Here is a 22031-nt window from a genome sequence, read left to right as displayed (position 1 = left end):
TGACTTTGGAATTAAATTCAAGCAAGTGCCATTGCTATGTGACAATGAGAGTGCCGTAAAGCTCACCAACAACCCGGTTCAACATTCAAGAACAAAGCATATTGATGTCCGCTATCATTTCATAAGAGATCACCAACAAAAGGGTGACATTTGCATTGAGAGTGTGGGCACCGAAGATCAACTTGCTGATATCTTCACCAAGCCACTTGATGAGAAGAGGTTTTACAAGCTAAGGAATGAATTGAACATACTTGACTTCTCCAATATGTGTTGATGCACCCCCAATTATATGACATGCCTCTCCTTCGAGCAATCCAAGGTAAAAGTTGATTGGCATGGCATACATCCTTGCTAAGGACATGATTAGTGCATTTAGACATATTTTGCATCTAAATAGGCTCATACATGAAAATCAAATGAATTTGATGCTTGTATGGTACCACTATTGCTTGTATGTTTGAAATGATCTAGTGGTAGCATATGACATGTTTGTGGGCTTGTAAACCTAGTGTTTGATCTAAAAAATAAGCTATAAGTGTTTAACTCAACATGGTACAAGATAACCCTTATTTGGAGGTGTGAAGAAGCTTGTCCTTGGATCAAACTGAGCTAAATATCTTTTGCAAGTCATCTAGATTGAACCAAATTGGAAAAATGATCCTCATTTCACACGGTTTCACCCCAACCTATCTATAATTTGAGCTCACCTTTTGTGCTAATTGTTGACATTGATAATCCTAACCTACCTATACTTTAAGCCTTTGTGGTCATTGATGACAAAGGGGGAGAAATAGTGTACAAAGATAGTGAAAAGACAACAAAGATATTGATGACAAAGGGGGAGAGATAAGATATGACAAAAGAAGGGGATCAATTAAAATTTTGAGCATACAAATAGGGGGAGCAAGCTCATGAACTTGTATGGTGCATTTAAATGTGCATTTCATATATTTGCTTGCATGACACAAGTTTTAAATTTGAATATCCATGCTTGTGTGGTATATGCTAGTTATAGGCTTGAATGATGAAATGAGAAACTAGCGTGCATAGGCTAAAGTAACTAGACTTATGTTCATCATATGAAAACTAGACCCTTGCTTGTAATGTTGATCTCATGGGGTATTCTAGTTTTTGTGTATGTCTAGTTACTAATAGTGTTAAGGATGGTATATTGGTGCACTCCGATTGGTATCACTTTTCAAAGGTCTATCTCTTATACCTTAGCATCATTTGGTAGACATTGTCTCCTATATTTCCTATCTAAGCATATGTGCAAGCTACAATCTAAACTCTTAGCACATATGTAGGGGGAGCAATTGCTACCATTTGGGATTTATGAAACTTGTCCATATCCTTTACACATGGTAAATATGCTTGGGCAAGCAACATGGATTCAATTAAATTTCAACTCATATCTTTGTGAAAGGGTTGTCATCAATTACCAAAAAGGGGGAGATTGAAAGCTCTAGTTTGGTTTTGGTCAATTGATGAAACCCTAAGTGCTAACCTAGTTTATCAAAGTGATTATGAGATAGGTATCACTACTCCAAGTGATGAAGCAATGGCGAAGATCATGACGATGGTGACAGCATGGTGATGATCAAATGCTTGAACTTGGAAAAGAAGAAAGAGAAAAAACAAAAGGCTCAAGGCAAAGGTATAAATAGTAGGAGTCATTTTGTTTCTGTGATCAAGACACTTAGCGAGTGTGATCACATTTAGGTTAGATAGCCGTACTATTAAGAGAGGTGAAACTCATATTGAAATATGGTTATCAAAGTGCCACTAGATGCTCTAACTCATTGCATATGCATTTAGGATCTAGTGGAGTGCTAACACCCTTGAAAATGTTTGTGAAAATATGCTAACACATGTGCACAAGGTGATATACTTGGTGGTTGGCATATTTGAGCAAGGGTAAAGAAGTTAGAGGTGAAAAGGAGTTAGTCTTGCTGGTCACTGAGTGACCGGACGCTGGTCTCAGAGGGACTGGCGCGTCCGGTCAAGTGTGGCAGCGTAGATGCCAGCGTCGGTCATCGACCGGACACTGGGTCTTGGACTGACCAGACGCTGAGGTCCAGCGTCCGGTCCTATTGTCAGGCAGCGCAGAAGAAAGTCACTGAGAGACCGAATGCTAGCAGGGTCCGGTCAAGCATGACCGGACGTGTCCGGTCGAAGAAATTCATTTCTAGAACCTTACTAGAAACGATCAAACGCTGGAGGCTGAGTGTCCGATCAGTATTGTGTGCTGTGTCTTGTCAACAGATGACCGTTGAAATCTGATGAACAGTATTTGAAGCAGGGGACACATGGCATGTATCACGTGACTAGACGCTGAGGTCCAGCGTCCGGTCAATATGACCAGAGCGTCCGGTCGGCCCGTGTTCAGTGCAGTGAGGAGCCCAATGGCTCTATTTCATGGGAGCTTCTATTTAAGCCCCATGGCCAACTCAAGCTCACTCTCTTAGCCATTTGCATTGACATAGCAACCTTGTGAGCTTAGCCAAAGCCCTCCCACTCATCTCCATCATTAATTCATCATCATTGTAAGATTGGGAGAGAATCCAAGTGCATTGCTTGAGTGATTGCATCTAGTGGCACTTGGCATTCGTGTTTCCCTGCGGGATTCACTTGTTACTCTTAGTGGTTGCTGCCACCTAGACAGCTTGGAGCAGCGAGGATCGTTGAGCGAAGGTTGGTGATTGTCTCTAGCTCCGATCGTGGTGATTGTGAGGGGTCTTGTGCCTTCCCTAGCGGAGAGCTGAAAGGTAACTCTAGTGGATTGCTCGTGTCATTGAGTTACCTCACTTGTGGGTAGGTTCTTGCGGTGTCTAATTATGTGGACAAGGTTCGTGCAACACCTCTTAGCCGCCGAACCACCAAGTGTTGGTCGACACAACGGGGACTAGCGTGCCGGCAAGCACGTGAACCTCAGGAGAAAAATTGGTTGTCTCTTGCCCTTTGGTATTCTCCCGGTGATTGATTTAGTATTCATCTTGTGATTGGTTCACTCCTCTACACGGCGGTATAATCACCCTACTCACTTATTTATATTCTTGCAAACTAGTTGTGGCAAGCTCTTTAGTGTAATTAGAATTGAGAGCTTGCTTTGTTATTTTAAGTTCATCTAGTGGAGCTCTTTAGAGTAGCAAGTTTGAGAGCTCATAGTGAGTAGTAACTTTGCAAGTTGTGTGCCTAGTAATCATTGCAACTAGAATTGTTGGATAGGTGGCTTGCAACCCTTATAGAGCTAGAGCAAGTTTGCATTTCTTGATTTGTCATACTAATCAAATTGCTCTAGTTGAATTGTAGATTTTTAAATAGGCTATTCACCCCCCTCTAGCCATATTAAGACCTTTCAGCGTGGGAGTTGGAGAATGATCGGACTCAGGTGCTGCGTCCGGTCGTATAGGAGCAGACGTGTTCGGTCACAAAACAAAGGTTCAGGGAGCTCTCTGGAAACGACCGGACTCTGGCTTGTCTGTGTCTGGTCGGACATGACCAAACGCATCCGGTCATGACTAGAACCTTACTAGAAGTGACCGGACGCTAGGGTCCTATGCCAGGTCCTTCACTGTAGCGTGTTCGGTCATAACTTAAGTGCATCGATGACCATTGAGATCGTGTGGTCTAGATTCAAAGGAGGTGACACATGGCAGACATCCACTGACCAGACGTAGGGGTCCTGCATTCGGTCAATATGACCGGCGCGTCCGGTCGGTGCGCAACGGGCTGCTCTGAGAGCCCAATGGCTCTATTTCGTTGGGGGCTCTATTTAAGGTGTGTTGCCGGCTCTAGCTCACTCCCTTAGCCATTTGCATTGACATAGAAACCTTGTGAGCTTAGCCAAAGCCCTCTCACTCATCTTCATCATTTATTCATCCTCTTTGAGAGATTGGAGGAGAATCCAAGTGCATTGCTTGAGTGTTTGCATCTAGAGGCACTTGGTGTTCGTGTTTTGCTGCGGGATTCGCTTGTTACTCTTGGTGGTTGCCACCACCTAGATGGCTTGGAGCAGCAAGGATCGTCGAGCGGAGGTTGGTGATTATCTTTGGCTCCGATCGTGGTGATTGTGAGGGGTTCTTGACCTTTCCCCGATGGAGAGCCAAAAGGTACTCTAGTAAATTGCTCATGGCTTGTGTGATCCTCATCTTGTGTTGGTTGTGCGGCACCTTATTGAGGATTTGGCGTGTGATGCCAATTAGTGCGTGAACTTCCAAGTGAGTGAATCGCCACAACGAGGACTAGCTTACCGGTAAGCAAGTGAACCTCGATAAAAATCATTGTGTCATCATTTGATTCTGAGGTGATTGGTCTTCATTAGTATTCATTCTTGTGATTGATTGGTTCATTCCTCAACTCGGCGGTATAACCATATTGCTCACTCTCTCTTTACATTATCGCAAACTAGTTGTCAAGCTCTTTAGTGGAGCTAGTCATGAGAGCTTGTTAGTTTGGTTAGTGTGGCTCTTTAGTTAGCCTTTAAGAGCACACTAACTTAGTGTAGTGACATAGCCATTATGTGGATAGAGACTATATAAACTAGAATTGAGGTAGGTGGCTTGCATTTTTAGTAGGCTAGTGCAACACTCGCTTCGCCTCATATTTGTCTAACTGGTTTGCTAAGTGTTGTTATAATTTTTTTAATAGGCTATTCACCCCCTCTAGCCATTAGGACCTTTCAACATGTCACACGAGGTAGGAGCCAAAACCCTACCGAGGCCGTTGTCTGCCGGCCACCAGAGCCATTGTAACATGTGCAACACCCGATCTACTTTTAAAACATCTAGATGAAATATTTGCATCTTACGTTTGTAGACATATAAAACACTTGAAACATACATCTGACACACATGCAAAAACACCTAAAAACTCATGAAAAGACATTCAAATATGGAACATCCAGATAAAACCCTTGCAACATGTTTACACCAAAATTTGGAGAAGAACGCGGGAACTCGTAGACTTCCAAGATTGTGTCAATTAAGGAATCGATTGCATGAGGATCGATATCAGCCGATTCGGATGCGACACTAGAATCGACTCTCTTTGAATGACGTCAGCAGATAACGATGATGAGCTATGATTGGCGTCAAGAAGAATACATATCGGACTCTACAAAAGGGGAAAGATTAGGGTCTAAGTTATCTTCAGATAGGAATGTTTTCTTCATACCAAAGATTATACCGAGTCGTACTTGAGTAGGATTCATATTTAGGCTCCGGGTATAAATATTGAACCCCGGCTATTTGTAAAGACACACAATAAATCAAATACAAGTTACTTACTTTTTTGGCTCCAGCCACCCCTTAGGAGTAGGAGTAGAGTAGATCTCGACGAGTTCTTCAGCGAGCAGGGCTACATCGGTCCGGCCAACCTCCGGCTTGTCTGTAAGTACCGTCATGGCTTATACTTCTGTTCGTACGGCTGCATCGATCCGGTCGACCTCCGCTACGACTCTAGTATAAGCTAGTTATCGACTCTTGTTTAGTTCAAGTACGGCTGCATCGATCTGGTCGACCTCCACTGCTCGAACTAGATTAAGGTCAAGTTATTGGCTCTATCTAAGGGTGGCGTCCTTCGGATAGATTCATTAAGTTACCGATATTATTTATTGCTTTCATTATTTATTTAATTACAGCAATATCACTTCATCTGATTGGGATTGATCTAGATCGGCTTTATATCTTGTTTAACCCATCGTTTATTAATCTAAATTGATCTAATCTGCACTTTAAACGATGAGTTATGTTTTATCGGCTGTTTTATGTCAACTTGATCGTGCATAGCGTGCGGTTAAGGCATGTCTGGTCTTGAATAGATCTATTAGCTAATGAGAACCGTTCCATAGCCCGTTATCATGGCCTGTGTGATTCTGCCTCACACCCCACTGTTAGCACCGTGGAGTGGAGATCATTATTTGGTAGATCTGTTTCTGATAGAACATGACTTTAATTGTGTGCTATGCCTGAATCGGCTGTTTTAGCCGATATCTAGTGTTTTCACATATGCAGTTCACGTCACGAGACCGTTGAAGTAAAGATAGGTTGAAAGATGTGTTAGCCCGATTATCTTATTATTGTATTATGGCCTGCATGATTCTGCCTCATGCCCCACTGATATTAGTAATAAGTTAGGGTCGTCAAATTTATCGTTGTTTCTACGGCCTGCATGATTATGCCTCGTGCCCCACTGGTCATAACGATAGATGAGATCTAATATGTTTATTAGATTTATCTCTATTAAATGGTTAAATGATGATGAGCTGTTTCTTTTATATAAAAAGGGATCCGGTTACTTGTAGTCATTGGCTTAGCATAAACTGATTATTGTTGACATCCTATTGCCATTGACCAGTATTTGTCTTAACGATATTCATCCTGAATTATAACCGATTTTCCTTCCATAATTCCATGAGTTTTAACTGATTTATTCTTATGAATATACTGGAATCGGCTATTTAGTCAATCTCCTTCCACATCGGCTCTCAGAGCCACACATTTGGGACTGTCTAGCAACACCGGCATGTTCCACCTTAAATTACTGATTAGCTTTCTCTCCTTGTCAATTACAGGGTCAAATTGACTGGCACGTCTCGGGAGGAGTGCGCAGGATCGATAATCCCTACGTTGAAGCTAGGCGGATCTCCAGCTCCATCGAGCGGACCCTTTCGGCTTGCTCGTGTGCCCTCAGCAGGGGAAGAAATTTCGTGCCAACACAACATATATGTGAAATATATGTAACATCCAAACAAACACACTTGCAACATATGTCTGAAAAAATAAATAAAACATTTGGAATATACACTTGCAACATACGTGTATAGTCATTGCAACATGTGCAACATCCCGATCTACTTTTGCAACATCCAGATGAAACACATGTAACATCCAGATAAAATATCTGAAACACTTGAAACATACGCTTGCAACATGTGCGTCACGCGAAGCTCCTCCATCGGCCAGGGGAACGACGGCATTGGCAGCACCTCGACGCGGCGGGGGACAGGGCATGGCGCCACAACGGCGAGGATGGGCATGGAGTGCAGGGCAGAGACGAGGCACGAGCGCAAAGGCGGGGACAGGGCACGGCGTGACGCAACGCGGGATGGGGGCGCCGCACTGTGGCGAGGCGGCTTGGGGCGGGCGGATGGCGCAGCTCACCATGACGAGCGAAGCGAGTCGAGGGAGTTGGAGATTTCTCGGCTATCGTAGTGTAGAGATTTTTTTGAGGGGATGTCGTAGTGTAGAGATGGAGGAGAGACGATAGATGGAGCAGGCCCGTCGTTGGCTATTGGGCCGGTCGCCGTGCAGGCCCAGGTGCGGGGCGTTCGGACGGACGCCCTCACCAGAGTATTATCGTTTTTCTCTATATATGGAGAATTTCTTATTTTCTCTGAATTAAATGGACACATGGCCTATATTATGTCGTTTTACCTTATAGTTTTACAAGATACAAAACATAAAAATAAATGACAAAAGTACAACAAATCCAAATGCTATGGAGTTTCTTTTTTTTGTTACTTTATTAGATTTTACTCTGTTTATCCTTTATTGGTTTAATTCATTTTGATTCTCTCCCTCCCATGTTTTACGTACAAACTCAGGGTTTTTTTTGGGTACTACAAATAAGGAGGCAGTGTTTCCCTAAACGCTAAACGGTAAACAGTTGGTCACCTACCGTTTAGCCCATTATTCGGGCAAAACGATTGTTTAAACGGGCAAAACGACCATTTAAACAGTCAAAACAACCAATTAAACGGAAACGGTGTACCACCGTGTAGCGTTTAAACGGTGTGTAAACGAGCTAAACAACCGTTTAGACAAACAGGGTAAGGAGGAATCCATGGTCACATCGTGGAGAGCTACTTGTTTCTAATTTGTGGCTCAATATTCGGCAGCTTGCGATTTTTGCTTAAAACTCAGTTTGAGTGACTCCGGGTTCTCTCTGTTATCATATGCCCGTTCTGCACATTGTTGAGCTCATTTGCTCCCAACTCTAAGTGTTCCAACTGAAAGGTTGTGTCTATCATAGTGCTCTTAAAATTGTTGAGCTGCCCTCTTCCTTTCAAGAACCCAACCAGCTAGGTGAAGAAACATCCACAACCTATTCCAATTCACCACCGTGACAATTCTGTGAAGCAACAAAAATCAAGATGAAAATTGTAGAATCCACACCCCAGCACGAAGTATATCCATACCACGGTGGCAAGGTAACAAGTATATAAACCTTTCCAGAGTACAGTAATATATAAGCTTCACCTTCCGTTCCTACATACTCCTAGTACATCACCACCACAGCAGGAACCCTGGCAGCATTGTATATTTCTAATAGTCTTACTTCTATTTGTATAGATCCAACAGAAGAACTGCTGACAGACTAGGGCATCGCTTGCCCAGGAATTCAATCCTGAAAGAACATTACAATCCACGAGTCATCTCTCCATGTAGATTAGCATCTCGATGCTGCTCTCAAGTGCCTCCGTTGGTGAAACAGCAGGAGATCGAAATTTATTCCATTAGTCTTTAGAGGGAACTTTAAGCTTTATGCAGAATGGTACAACAAAGATCCTGAATTCTGCTAGGGTCTAAGGAGACCTATGTCGGCCCAACAAAGATGGAAATGGTACATCTACTGCAAAGAACAGTAATCTGATGGATCTGGCATGCAGTGTTCTGCACGGTATCTCCACACTTATTTCTGATGTAATAACGCCATCAGAACTATTCAGCCTGCAAAGGAAACACAGTTTAACTTTAACTCAGCATTGGGAAGTGACATGTCAATGAGGGATAAACGGAAAATGAAACTTGAAAGAAGGCAGGGCGCCATAAATTTTGCAGCTTTGCAACGCAACCATGTTAAATATATATTTTATACCTAAGCAAAGTGTTTAAGATACACAGCTGAACAAAGTTTGTTCATTTAATTATACTTACAATGAAATCTTCACGATTTTTTGGCAGCATTCCTCATCGATTCATATAGAGCAATACCACCATTGTGGCAGCCAGGCATTCGCTGCCTCATTCCTTGTAGCTCTTCCTGTAATTCAAAAGCATCTTTACTGATTATAAGCAGCCAACCAAAAGCAAGCTAAGGATCAGAGAGCTGCTAGAGCAGTTAAAACGCACCACAGATACTGCATACAGTTTAGTAGATTCATAGCCATCTTGAGCTCTAGAATAAAGCTCATTTACGCCACTGGAGTCAATGTTACATTTTGTAAAAAAGAATGCAGTTGACCTAACATTAACTTCTCGGCGAGAAACTCCAATGTACACAGGATCGGTCTGCAGATTGAAATGTTGATAGTTAATGAACATACTTGGAAAGTCGTGAAATCAACAGATCTTTCTTGGATGACAATTAGAAACAACTAAAAGCAACCTTTCTATTGGATCCTGTTTATGTATACGAACCACTATACTACACTACGTGACATATTTTAGGCCTCTACTTACTAGGGAGCTAGCAGGAACTCCAGTTTCCTCAACCACTTCACGGATGATTCCGTCAAACATTTCTTGTGAAACTCGTTCAGTGAGACAAGCAAAGTCTCCATCAGTTTGATGACCCATAATTCCAATTTCTTGTGGCTGGCATAAACAAAGTGAAGATCAATAATATGAAATGTATTTTACAGATCTGCACTCAACCGATTGTTTCAGGCTTAAAAACTAAATATTTTTCTCCTCATGCACCGTCCCCTGCCCCAACTTCCTCCAAAGAAAGAAGCCATGTTTCCAAGTTCTAATTTTGATTCCTCCTCTAAAAGTAGCTTCATAGTCAGCATGCTAACTGACAGGGGAGAAGAAACAATTTTAAGCAATAAATAGGGCCGAGCAATGCATGATTTATAAATTTCAGTTAAATTTCAATATACATTTTCCTTAGTCGATAATTATGACATATAGTTTCCTTCTTGAAAAGTCACCTCAAGTAAACATGCTACCTCAAAAAGAAAATCTCAGCATGCTGACAGGCAGAAGAAACCACTAAATCAGGCAGTACTGCAGCCTGCAGTAATGTTGCTATCATCTTTATTTTGCAGCGTAAGAGAAACTACATTACACCTAGTGCTACATTTGTCAATTAGTTCTATAAAAACTAAGCTGTACATCAAATATCTACACAGACCTTCGCTTTCATCATCTGCGCTCGTATTGTCAAGCAATCTTAAAGGATTTACCTCCGAGTGTCCTCCAGGGAAAACATAGTATCCTGGAAAGTCCACCACATTGTAACTCCTTTGCAATACAATAATCTTTTCGTCAGATGTTTCAACTATAGCACCATTGCCCAGTGGATCTGACATGTGTTGGCAACGTACAGAATCATCTATTGAAAGAGGAATTGTTTTGGTCAAGGCTGATCATTCTTACAATTCTGTACAAAGATTGACACCATGTTGTCTGAGGCTCTGAGCACACAAAATACTAAGACAAACTATCTAATGAATAGTCACTGTCCCAGAGCAAACTTACTAGGAAATGGAAGGTGAAACAGAGGGACACAAATATACTTATCAAGGATTTAAATTCCTGAAAGCTGAAGCAATGGAAGAAACTAGAGGACTTCAAAGTTTAAGATTCAAAAAGGCCCTGATACGCACAACCAGCTGTATTAAGTTTCAGATTACAAATTACCTTCAGATGGAACCAAAAATTTCTCCCACGATGGATTGAGATTTGTTCCCACAAATGTCCTATTTCATGCAAGTAGAAACAATTGTTAATTCAAGGCAGTGTTCAAAAGGCGACTAGGCATCCAGGAGAGTGCTGGGTCCGCCTGGACGCCTTAGGTGACAAGGCGCCACTGTTTCCCAAGGCGAGCTGGGTATGCCTGGATGCCTAGGCGACGCATTTGAAACACTGATTCGAGGCATTAAATCAAAATATCACAAAGAAAGTTACAGGCTGTAAAAAAATTGGTTTAAAGATCTGTTGGAAATGAACACAAATGGTCAAACCAACCTGTAGTCTGTGAGACCCAAATGAAGTGAGACACAGTACTCATGACCATGATTTGAGCCATCTTTGTAGTGCAAGGCATTTCCTCCGTACTGAGATTTGTTGTTGTTGTCAGTGTTTGCATTCTACTACCCGATGAACGCAGTCAAGCAGGTAAAGAGAGATTGTTTCAAAATATTGCATACATGAACTTCTATAATGACACATGTTTAGCTATACAGAAAAGAAGCAGAAATACTAACACATGCTAGGACACAAGTCATCACTACTTAACATTCATTGCTTGGCAATTCCGTGCAGATAGTAGAAGTGAAGATGCAAGTGCATTTGGATGAAAGTAATGCATGTAACTGACTAGGAATTCCCCTAAGGACTCAGAAACACATATAGGGAATCCAATATTTTAACAAAGCCTTCGAGAGCTACATTTAGGAGCTTGTGTAAATTCTGAGCGAAGACATGTTTTTTTGTATAAATCGTCTTCGTATAGAGCATGCACCAAACAACTTAATATTCAAGAAGCTTTCAGTTTTCTCATTTTAATACAACATGTTTGTCAGTAAATGGTAGCATCTTCAAGACTTCAAGTATCAGTGGAGCAGCAAAAAAGAGCATGCCAGGATAGGGCTAAAAATACATACCCGAAACTTTGTACCGCTGTATAGAGATGGGTTCTGCTGAAGGCTTTGGTTCCATATCTACAAGATCAACAAATATAAAGAATGACAATGGACGCATGCATGCGTCAGATAGATGTATGATATAGGTAGACAAACATTACCTCACTTATAGATTCCTCCAAGGCTGCATCAGGATGGGGAATCCTGTCGAATGACCGATCAAACTTAACCAAGACCTTCAGTTCGCACCATGAGCTCAATCAGAATGTTACTGTGTTGTAAAGCAAGACACTTTTGGTACTTCCTCCATTCACAAATACGTCCATCTATAGGTTTGTACAGTCAAACTTTTTTTTACCTTTGACTGTGAATATAGAAAATTTTATAAGGATTGACAACACAAGATTTAGCATTACAAGATTCATTGTGAAAAACGCTTCATAATATATGAGGGCCTATTTGGATCAAGACCTGAAAATTTTGCCTGGTCAGACAGCTCCCCCAGTCCGTCGGTTTCCAACGCACAAGTCAGGCTTCGATTCAAACAGGCCCTAACTCTTTTTATTTAAAGTAACAAGTAATGTATTTTTATAAATATTATTGATCAAAGTATCATGTTGAAACTCTGTTATACTATTTCCGGTCAGAGAAATATGGCAGCAGTTATTAGCACTCCACACTGTCTTGAACGAGCTAAAGAAATAACATCACGGCAGTTCATGGCAACAGCAGCACACATCCAAACACTCGAGGCTTAGTCGCTCTATTGTTCATCAGAAGGCCATAGCTGGAATGCGTCATTCAGGATTTGGGGAAACGACATGATAAACAGAAAAATACAGGCGAAGCTAGCAGGATGCAGCAACCAAAAGTCGTTCTTGCCGCCGCGCGGTGGTCCGATGGAGGAAACGGCCGGCGGAGGCAGGCGCCGTTCCACGCAACCAAACGGACATGCAATCGGGAGGGAGGCGAGGAGGAAGGGGAAGGTACGCACGCGGGAGCGAGGGAGGCCGTCGGGGCAGGAGAGGAGTATCTTGAACGCCATGCCCGGATCTGCGGCGGAGGCGGGGGTGGCCATACGGGCTCCCGGTGGCGGGTGGCGGGGCGACGGAGACGGGGTTGGCCGGTGCGCGGTAGCGGCGGTCGGCGGCAGGTTGGGTGTCAGAGGCAACGTACAGTACAGTACGAGACGCTATGGGCGCGTTTGCGACCCTGGCCCGAAGGCCCGGCTGCGCCCGTGGGCTGCAAGTTGCCATGTTTGTGGTCGATGGCCCGCAAGTGAGCCTGGCTTCCCAGAGCAAAAACCGACCTCTCCGCCTGGCTCTCTGGAAACGATCGAAACCCTCATTTCTTTGGAGCCGAGCTCATCTGCGACGCACGCGGGCGATTTTGGGCGGCGGCGGGGTGGCTCGCGCGGGCTCTGGCGGGAAGGGGAAATGTCTTCGCGCGCGTCCCCGCTCTCCGCTCCTGCTCTGGCCGCCGCGCGCGAAGCGAAATGGCGGCGATTTCGCCGGCCTTTATATACGGGTTCCCACTCTCCACTCTCTCCTTCTTCCACTCGGTGCTTGCTCTTCCACCTCCCTCGTGAGAGACCGGCGGTGAGTTGTGGTGCGTGGCGGCGGCGGCGACCTCCGGCTGGTTGTGGGTTAGGTCATCGGCGCCGAGGTTCTTCGCCGCGTCCCCGCTCCGGTTGTTTCATATTAGTATTGTACCTTGTTGTTTATAACTGTTTGATGCAGTTGTTAGTGTTACTTGTACCTTGCTGTTCTTGATCTGTTAGGGATGTTGATTTGTTTCTGATTACTATTGCTCTGAGTTTTTTGTTCCATCATTAGTCGATGATGTTGTCCAAATTTAGTACTGGGAGGCATCACATACAAGATGCAGCCGTGCTTTTGTTGGCATGCATTCATTTCACATTCATGTTGATGTCTAGCAGGGTACATTAAGTTAAAATCATGTTACATTTTTATATGCTTGTAGATGGATCTGTCTTTGAGCCGTGACATGCTGTGTAGGAAGGCAGCTGCCTTGACTGTTGTTATGGTTACCTTTGTATCCACTAGGCTGAAAAGGAAAATCCCTGAACATGAAACCCCACTGCCTAATCCTATAGCACTGGCCCTGATTAGGGATGAAAATGAACAGCACAGACAGAGAACACTGAGAATGATATACAATTCCACTGATTCAGAGTGTATTTCTATGATTAGGATGAAGAGAGTTTGCTTTTTTTAAGTTAGTGAGAACTTTTAGAGAGAGGAGTCTTGTCACTAATAGGGAGGGGGTGTCAGTAGAAGAGCAAGTTGCCATGTTTTTACATGTTGTAGGGTACAACCAAAGATTTAGGGTTGTCCACTAGTCCTTTAGGAGGTCCATCCAAACTATCCACGAGCACTTCCATCAGGTGTTGTATGCTGTGGGTGAGCTTAGGAATAAAATGATAAAGCCAGCTAGCACTACCACTCACCCAAAGATTCTTGGAAGCCATACATGGAATCCATATTTTAAGGTAATTGTATACCCTGGGTTCATTAGTTACATTAGACCTGTTGCAATGACTGGCCCATGCTTTTTAGGATGTCATTGGCTTTATAAATGGGACTCATTTCCTAGCAAGGGTTCCTAGGCGCATGCAACAAGCTTTTAGGGGTAGGAAAAAGGATCCCACCCAAAATATGATTGTAGCTGTGAATTGTGATCTGAAATTCACTTATGTCCTGGCTAGCTAGGAGGGCTCTGCCTATGATGCAACTATTTTGGCAGATGCTGTAGCCAGGGAAGATGGCTTGAGTTTGCCAGAAGGTAATTGCACACCAACACTAATTACATATTCCATGGCCTATTAACACACACTCTCACAGTAGATGTCTTGTATAGGTAAAATGTTCTTGGTAGATGCTGGGTATGCATGCAAAAATGGTTTCCTACCTCCCTATAGGGGGTTAGGTACCATTTGTCTGAGTATGACCCAAGGAACAGGCCCACCAATGCAAGGGAGCTCTACAACCTTAGGCACTCATCACTTAGAGTGACTGTGGAGAGGGCTATAGGTGCACTGAAAGGCAGGTTTAGGATCTTGGACAACAAACCCTTCCACAAGTATAGGACACAAGTGAAGCTTGTAGTTGCTTGTGCCATTTTGCATAACTGGATCCTAGGTTTTGGCACTTATTGTTGCCTACACCTTCCTCCTAGACAACAAGGTCCAAGGCAGGGGCTTTGTGAACATGAGTGATGCCCACAGGGCCCTTTGGCTTAGGACCTTCTTGGCCAAAAACTACTATGTGTAGTTCCACTACACATGAAGGGCTAGAAGGCCAGGAGGGGGTTGACTGTAGAGATGTATAGTTCCTCCACCCCCCCTCATCCACTCTCTCTTCTTTTGACAACAGGACCTTTTGTGCAGTCTGCTTGTTCTTTTGACACCTGACCTTGATGGTGTAGTTTGCCTAGGAGGGTGGCTAACAATAGGCAAGGATTTGGGAACATTTGAGCCCTTGGCTGTTGGCTGAACTTGGTATTGTAAGAAACTTATTTGTAGTCTCTGTTGGCTACTTTTTATTTGATAACTAGTTGCCTATTTGTGTTGTTTATGCCTCTGGTGGTAACTGTGGGATTTAAAGACCTATGATGCATAAAACAAACTTGAGGTGGCTACCTTATTCTTGTTTTGATGGTTTTGTTGTTGTGCTTTCTTCTTTATTTGCCTATCCTTCCATTCTACACTTATGCTCAGTTGTACTCCACAACAACAACATCCTCTTGTGATGGCTGATGGCAGTGAGTGCAACTGATCAAAAGGTCTATATGGCAGTGAGTGCAACTGATCAAAAGGTCTGTATGGCAGTGAGTGCAACTGTTGTTTATTTGCCTCTTTATTTGGTTCTTACAATTCTTGGTAGCCACCAATGACTAAACAAGAAAAAAATCCACCAAACTACTAAGCTGAGGCTATTTTTTTTATCAAGTAGCCGCTGATGTTCACCATCATTCAAACTGAATGATCGACTGAGGCTTGTCATTCAGACCACTTACATGTTCTACATTTGGTTGGTTTCAGAGAATGCCTCCTTGCTATGTGGTATTTGAAGGGAAGAAACCTGAGATTTATTTTACATGGTATGAGTGTGCTAAGCAAGTGCTTAGGGAAGAAGGGGCTATCTATCAGAAGTACAACAACTATTATGATGCTCTTAGAGATTTTAATGCAAGGGTACCTCAAGAACCCTTGCTGTTACCAATTCATGCTCCTCATGGGGATGCATCAGCATCCCATGAACTGGTGACAGCTCAAGGTTTTGAAATCTATCCTCATTCACTTGGGCTACAAGGTTGTTGCAAAAATGCTGTCATCTTAATCTTGTTTATGGTTGTAGTTGGTCTGTCACTCAAGCTGTTCATGTACCACAGCTGTTGTTTTAATTAGGCCGATGATGACACAATAGGATGACTGCATTAGCTGGCTACATGCTTTCTGTTAACTTGTTGCCCTTCTCGGCTTGCCAAACTGTTAAATGTTGTATTTTGGCCAATGATGACACAATGGATCGATGCATTAGCTGGCTACATATCATTTTGCTGCCTCTTATCTGTTTCTGTGAACTTTTTCGTTTGTTGGCTTCAAAACTTGACTAGCGGATGCTGCTGTTCTTCTTTACTGACTTTGATTATCCTATGTAGCCAGTAATGCCATGAATTGACTAGCATGTCTGAGGCTAACTATTGTATGCTGAAACTTTGATTTGTTGTTGTAACGGTTATGGAAGAGCAACCTCATTCTCCTTTCATTCGTGTCCATTTCTATTTGTTGTTATGGGCCTGGCCGACCACAGCCAAATGACAAACACTATCTCGGTGTGGCAGTTGGTGGCGGTTAGCCTCTCAGCCCGGCTGCCTCTTCGATGACAAACACAGCCTCGCCTGAGCCGGGCTCACTGGGTACACAGGCGCAAACAAGAGCAGTTGCACCATTTGGGGCAGGCTTGCCCAGGCCTGGGCCAGTTGGATTGGCCAGGCTGGCCAGGTACAGGGTCGCAAGCACGCCCTATCTATCGCGCGGTCGCACTGTCAGAAAAGCTCCTATTATGTCGTGTCGCATTTGCTGTCTGAGTGTCAGGAAATTGCAAAATTGTCTGTTAGCTGATGGATCGCTCAAACAAGAACATTTTGTACAAGATCTTGCAGATTTGTGTGTGAGATACTGAACTGTTGACATGTGCGGATACACTGTACATAGCAGTGCCTAGCGCCCGAACAGGGGGGTGACGCCTCCGATTTGGAAGGACCCAGCCGCGACATTATATGGATGCCCTGCCTGCGTCGACGCTAAGAGGAGAACACAACGAGACGATGCAGCATAAAGTGAAGAGGAGAGATGCAACACACAATCTGTTTTTGAAACATCCAAATATAATAGTTCAACATACGTTTAAAGGCAGATAAAACACTTGAAACATGCTTCCGAAACATTTAAAAAAAAACACCTGAAAACCATTGCAAACATACACAATATCCAGATAAAACACATGCAACGTATGTGTGAAACATATGCAACATCCAGATAAACACACTTGCAACGTGTGTCCAGAAAAACACAGATAAAATATTGGTAACAGACTTTTGCAACATACGTGTACAAACATTGAAACATATGCTACATCCCGATCTACTTTTGCAACATCTATCTGAAACACTTGCAACATATATCTGAAACACTCGAAACATACTCTTGGAACATGCGCTTTCAGCAAAACATGGCAACCAGGCGCGCAGAGCACGGCACAGCGGGAGCCGGCTGTGCGGTTGCGGTGAAGAAGGAGGATGGCAACGGGCGAGCGGCTGTGCGGCCCCCGGTGAAGCGGGTGCGCTGCCCCCGGTCACCAGTGAGCGTCTGCCCCTGGTAATACGGCGCACGCGGTGCCTGCGGTGGAGGCGACAACAACAGTCGGATGGTACGACCTCGCGCGGGGAGCACGCCGCGGCGGTGCGGGCGTGGCGGGCGATGGGGAGGAAGGCTGGCGGGAGGCGTGTGGGAGCCACAACGGAGCCGATCTCGGAGCGCAGTCGTGGTGATGCATGATTTTTTTTAATCTGCGGTGACTGAAGGGGAGGGAGTGAAGGGAGCTGTTGAGAACGGATTGGCTTTTGGACGTTGGGTCCACCAGGCGTCCAGCGCGTTCCGACGTCTTGTTCCCAGCGTTACCGCTGTACATAGGTTCGGGACCAGTAGTAGAATTGAAACAGCAGGATAACAGATCAATCTAGAATCTAGCAGTAGCACGGGTGCCACCGGTTTTGTTTGACAGCATGAGATCGACAGAAATCTTGTACAAACTCCCGTGGGACATTCTGCATTGCAAGTTCGATTCCGGTGGGGGTCTGTACATGTACTGTACAAGCTCCTCCTTGTACACGGCAGCGGATTTTGTCCGGAAAAGCTACGTACGCTCCACCCAGAGCCCATTTCTTCATTTGGCTGCTGATCTCTAACAAAAAAAGGATTGTTGCTGTTGATAACCCATTAACCCTCTATGTGAGATTTAATTTGTGAGCAAAGAAGAGCAGTCGGCCTGACCCTTGCAGCCCTCTGCTGACTGCTGCTGCCAATTGTGTTTAGAGCAGGACTTTAAGCGTGGCGCTGTTTCTGTTTGCTCCAGACACTGCAGAGCTCTGCAAGATGCTCGCCGACCGACGACTGGACTGCCTTTGCTAGCTCCTGCTATCAAGCTCAGGGGCGGCGCGGGGTGCCGGTGAGCCCGTCCATTTGCTCGCCGCCCGTACGTGTTTGGGCTTACGGGGTAGGGGGGAAAGAAAAGTAAACATGAGAGGACAAAAAACAAAAAGAAAAATAAATGACGACCACAGTGGGAGTCGAACCCACGACCTTCTGATCCGAAGTCAGACGCGCTAATCCACTGCGCTATGCGGTCATTTGACGTCTGCGGTTTCCGTTGATATTACTTAACCTAGTTTAGCATAGCATTCTCACTCTAACCAAAGTAAGAAAACTGTGAGGTCTCCCAGCACCAAGATTACTTAGGTTGTCTGAGCTTGCCGTAAGCCACCTTAACATTTTTCTTTTTTTTTAAGGTATAAGCGGCAAGAGCTATGTCTTTGAATTAAGACAGAAAAGAGTTGACCCAGTTAAGGAAAATCAGGTCGAAAAACATTATACTTGCATGGTTTAACTAAAAAGGAAAACCAGTAACAACCCTAACATCGATAGCATGACCGATTAGCCAACACAAAACAACGCAGCCCCACCACAGGTCACAAACACACCCTTGCAGCAAGAACTAACACCACCCCAAAGAGGCATTGCAGATGTCATCACTGTCGAGCTATGTTGGACCCCCACAACATAGCAGCTCCGACTTCACCAAAGCAAACTCTTCCAAGCAATTCAATCACCCCCCCTGCAGTGCAGTGCAACACAGAAAGGTAGAGCCTCATCGAAAATGAGCAAGAGGACCAAGTACTAATCGATGAACACGAACTCCGAAACGACGCCTCAAGGAAGAAGGATGTAGCACCGAAAGCGCCAACGTCAGTGGTACAAGGAATCGGGATAGGGTTTTCACCCAAAGAATCATGCAAAGTGAGAGGAAGGGCAGCACAATGACACCTGCAATAGGGGGAAGCAACGCCCTTGAGTGTCGCTGTCATTGGCTCTGGTCGCACCGGTCAAGCCTTGCGCCCTGAGCCATCCATCCACAGCAGCCACGTGACACGCCACATGCCAAGAGGACATCAACCATGATGCCTCACGTGAACGTGCCACCAACAATGTGACGCCAACGCCAAAACCGTGGCTTGCTAAGCTGTCATTTCTGATATTACCAAAAGGCACAACTAAGGCCATGGCGTGGCCGCCGCTTGCCGCCAGAGGGCAAATGCCATCCATGCTGACCCAACGCACGACCGACGCTTGACCAAGACGTACCAAAGTCGACCTTCAGCCCACCACCATAGACTGCTCCTGGCTAGATCTAGCCATAGGGAGACTAGATCCACCCAAGGGGACAGCGGGCAACCGACCCTCGAGCTGGCGCCGCCCAGCCTTCGCCAAGGTCACCTCTAGGAGTAGGCACGAGAGGGAAGGGGATGAGAAGGAGTGCTTGGGCTCAGGGAGAGAGCCCTGTTGCACGTCCTTGCGCTTGTAAAATCCTCTGGCGGCGCACCTAGGCGACAGTGAAGGCAGAGAGAGGAGCAAGATCTATGGTGGCAGCGTTTCCACCCATGTCATCATGGGGGCGGCGCGGGCAGGGTGCTCTAGTTTTTACCTCGACGTCTTTCTAACAAACACCATAAGCAGCCACCTCGATATCTTTCAATCAAACGAAGGGCGACATTAAGATCCAGATAAGATTGAAGGCGCATGACCTTGTGTTTTGACAAATAAAGCGGATACACGTGCATATGCAAAAAACCCAAGGAAAATGGTCAAGACCCTATGCTCTTGTTATTCAAGTTCTTGCATAAGTCATTACATGGCATTAGGGCCCTTGTGATGCATTCATCCCTACATCACCAACTATTCTCATTCACTCCTCGCACTCAATTACCATGGTTGATTGTCGCCTCCACAGGCGGTGCCGGCGGCTCATCGTCGCCGCCCCAAAAATCGCTGGGCCCAGAGGGTGGTATGATCTTGTGCGGCAACAAATTCCCAACCACGCCATGTGATTTCGACGGAGGCAGCACATCGAAGTAAGGCCGTGCATCCGCCACTGTTGTTGTCAGGAGCGTCGTCGCTAGTAGTAGCAACACCACTGCCACCGTCGCCCCGGCGGCAGCAGTGTTCTTGTTGCTAGTCATGGCTTTGGGTTTTTTTCTTCTCCTTTTCAGTTTTTTTTGTATAGGAGAGTGTACTGTGTGGTGGGTACAAGTTTGGACTCATAGCGCATATATATAAGGTTGAGTCGAGAGTAGATTTCTCTTGTGGAGAGAAAATAAATGGAAGACTTTTAATGCACCACCATGGTTTGGCACTCATTTATATCTTCCTTCATTTTTCAAATTTAATTTATGCTGATGAGCTGGAATTTGGTTAGCTGGGGTATGGATGGCAAATGAGGCTAGTCCAGCGGGATAGTATACATAACCGATGGAGCCACAACAAAAACAGCCTGTATTGTACTCTCCTTGATGAAAGACCCGTCACCCTATATCTTTCATCCCTACACCGTTGGCTGGTTCTACTTGGGTGGGGAATGGAGGACAAAAAAAAAAAAAAACAAAGAAAGAAGGAGAATTTTTTAATTATGTTTTGTCATCCATTTTTTGAGTCATTTTTGTATGTACTAGCAAATGTGCCCGTGTTTTACGTAAAACCCAATATATTTTGGAATCGGACTCGGACTCTATACCATTGCTAGACGCGAGTTGTTTCTAACTCGTACAAGCACAAGCACGGGTCAGGAATATGGTTTACATACAGGATAGGAAGGGCGTGAGGGCAGCTTGGAAAGTAAAAAAAGTGGGCCAGAAAAATAACTTTGCTCTTTAGTATTAGATATGTATTAAGTTTGTGACCGTAGCTCAATTAGTTATATTCACCGTATGGAATCTATGTGCCTAGGTTTAAATGATTGACTTGACACATATGCTCATATTTTTTTCTGTATTTATTGTAAGTGTTTCTCTTTAAAAAAATGTGTCTATTTGATTTGATTCGTGGTAAGATTCACATCTTTTTTGTCCAAAGAAGGATGTGTAAGCACATATCATTTGGTGATATATATTTGAACTTAATTTGGTGTTTAACCATTCCATATTTTTTTTTTCTCAAAGGTACTCCCACCGTTCCAAATTATAAATCATTTAGGTTTTTTGTGTATACTGTTTTTGTTATACTACTAGAAAATCCAAAACAACTTCCGATTTGGAATGAAGGGGCTACTGTAGAAAAAAGTATTCCACCTTATTTAGAAATAAAAATATAATACTTTTAGAAGAAAAATTTCCCACAATATAAATAATGATGTACACATGGCAATCACAACAATGCTAAAGAAAAGAAAATGGACCATGCATGATGAGGGTACATTTGAAATAATAAGAAGTGCTCCCTCCATTACAAATTATAAGACATTTTGAATTTTGTGAACACATAGTTTTTACTATGCACTTATATATATTATTTCTAGATATATAGTAAAATTAATATATTTGGGACAGAGTAAACAGATGTAAATAAAAGTAACTAAAAACAAAAATAAAACAAGAAGAAGGAAAAAGAAAATAGGAAAAAACTAAGCGACAAGGAACACATCACGCGGATGCGGTGCCCAATGAAAGAACGCTTAAAACAAATGAACCGGACCAAAACATGTGATGGGCAAAAAACAAATAAGGTGGTTGTGTAAGCTAACATATTTTTCTGCGTTGAATGGATGTTTTTTATTATTCTTACTTTTATATGGGTTGATTGTTA

At 43.9% G+C, this 22031-nt stretch overlaps 1 protein-coding gene and 1 non-coding gene across 2 annotated transcripts; both read right to left on the bottom strand.

Moving 5' to 3' along the window:
* Nucleotides 1-8389: 8389 nt before the first annotated feature.
* Nucleotides 8390-12671, bottom strand: LOC136510316 (nudix hydrolase 9-like). Its single transcript, XM_066504809.1, has 11 exons — nucleotides 12460-12671; nucleotides 11952-11957; nucleotides 11755-11848; nucleotides 11615-11671; nucleotides 10977-11065; nucleotides 10650-10708; nucleotides 10193-10341; nucleotides 9465-9599; nucleotides 9135-9293; nucleotides 8940-9045; nucleotides 8390-8732 (listed from the first exon to the last, which is right to left on the bottom strand). Exons 1-10 carry the CDS (start codon nucleotides 12669-12671, stop codon nucleotides 8950-8952), a joined length of 1056 nt encoding a protein of 351 aa, XP_066360906.1. The 3' UTR covers nucleotides 8390-8732; nucleotides 8940-8949.
* Nucleotides 12672-18451: 5780 nt separating this feature from the next.
* Nucleotides 18452-18525, bottom strand: TRNAR-UCG (transfer RNA arginine (anticodon UCG)). Its single transcript has one exon. It is a non-coding gene; the product is annotated as a tRNA-Arg (tRNA).
* Between the last annotated feature and the right edge of the window lie 3506 nt (nucleotides 18526-22031).

Source organism: Miscanthus floridulus, chromosome 16 (genome assembly GCF_019320115.1).
Source record: "Miscanthus floridulus cultivar M001 chromosome 16, ASM1932011v1, whole genome shotgun sequence".
Lineage (NCBI taxonomy): Eukaryota > Viridiplantae > Streptophyta > Magnoliopsida > Poales > Poaceae > Miscanthus > Miscanthus floridulus.
The sequence above is the reverse complement of the archived record's forward strand: the minus strand, read 5'-3'. Positions and strand labels throughout refer to the sequence as shown.

Coding starts and splice junctions, on each gene's coding strand:
- LOC136510316 (XM_066504809.1), bottom strand. CDS start 12,671: ATGGCCACCCCCGCCTCCGCCGCAGATCCGGGCATGGCGTTCAAGATA. Junction 11,066..11,614: donor ACAGCGGTACAAAGTTTCGG/GTATGTATTTTT, acceptor AACAAATCTCAG/TACGGAGGAAATGCCTTGCA. Junction 9,600..10,192: donor TCCCTGGAGGACACTCGGAG/GTAAATCCTTTA, acceptor TGTTTATGCCAG/CCACAAGAAATTGGAATTAT.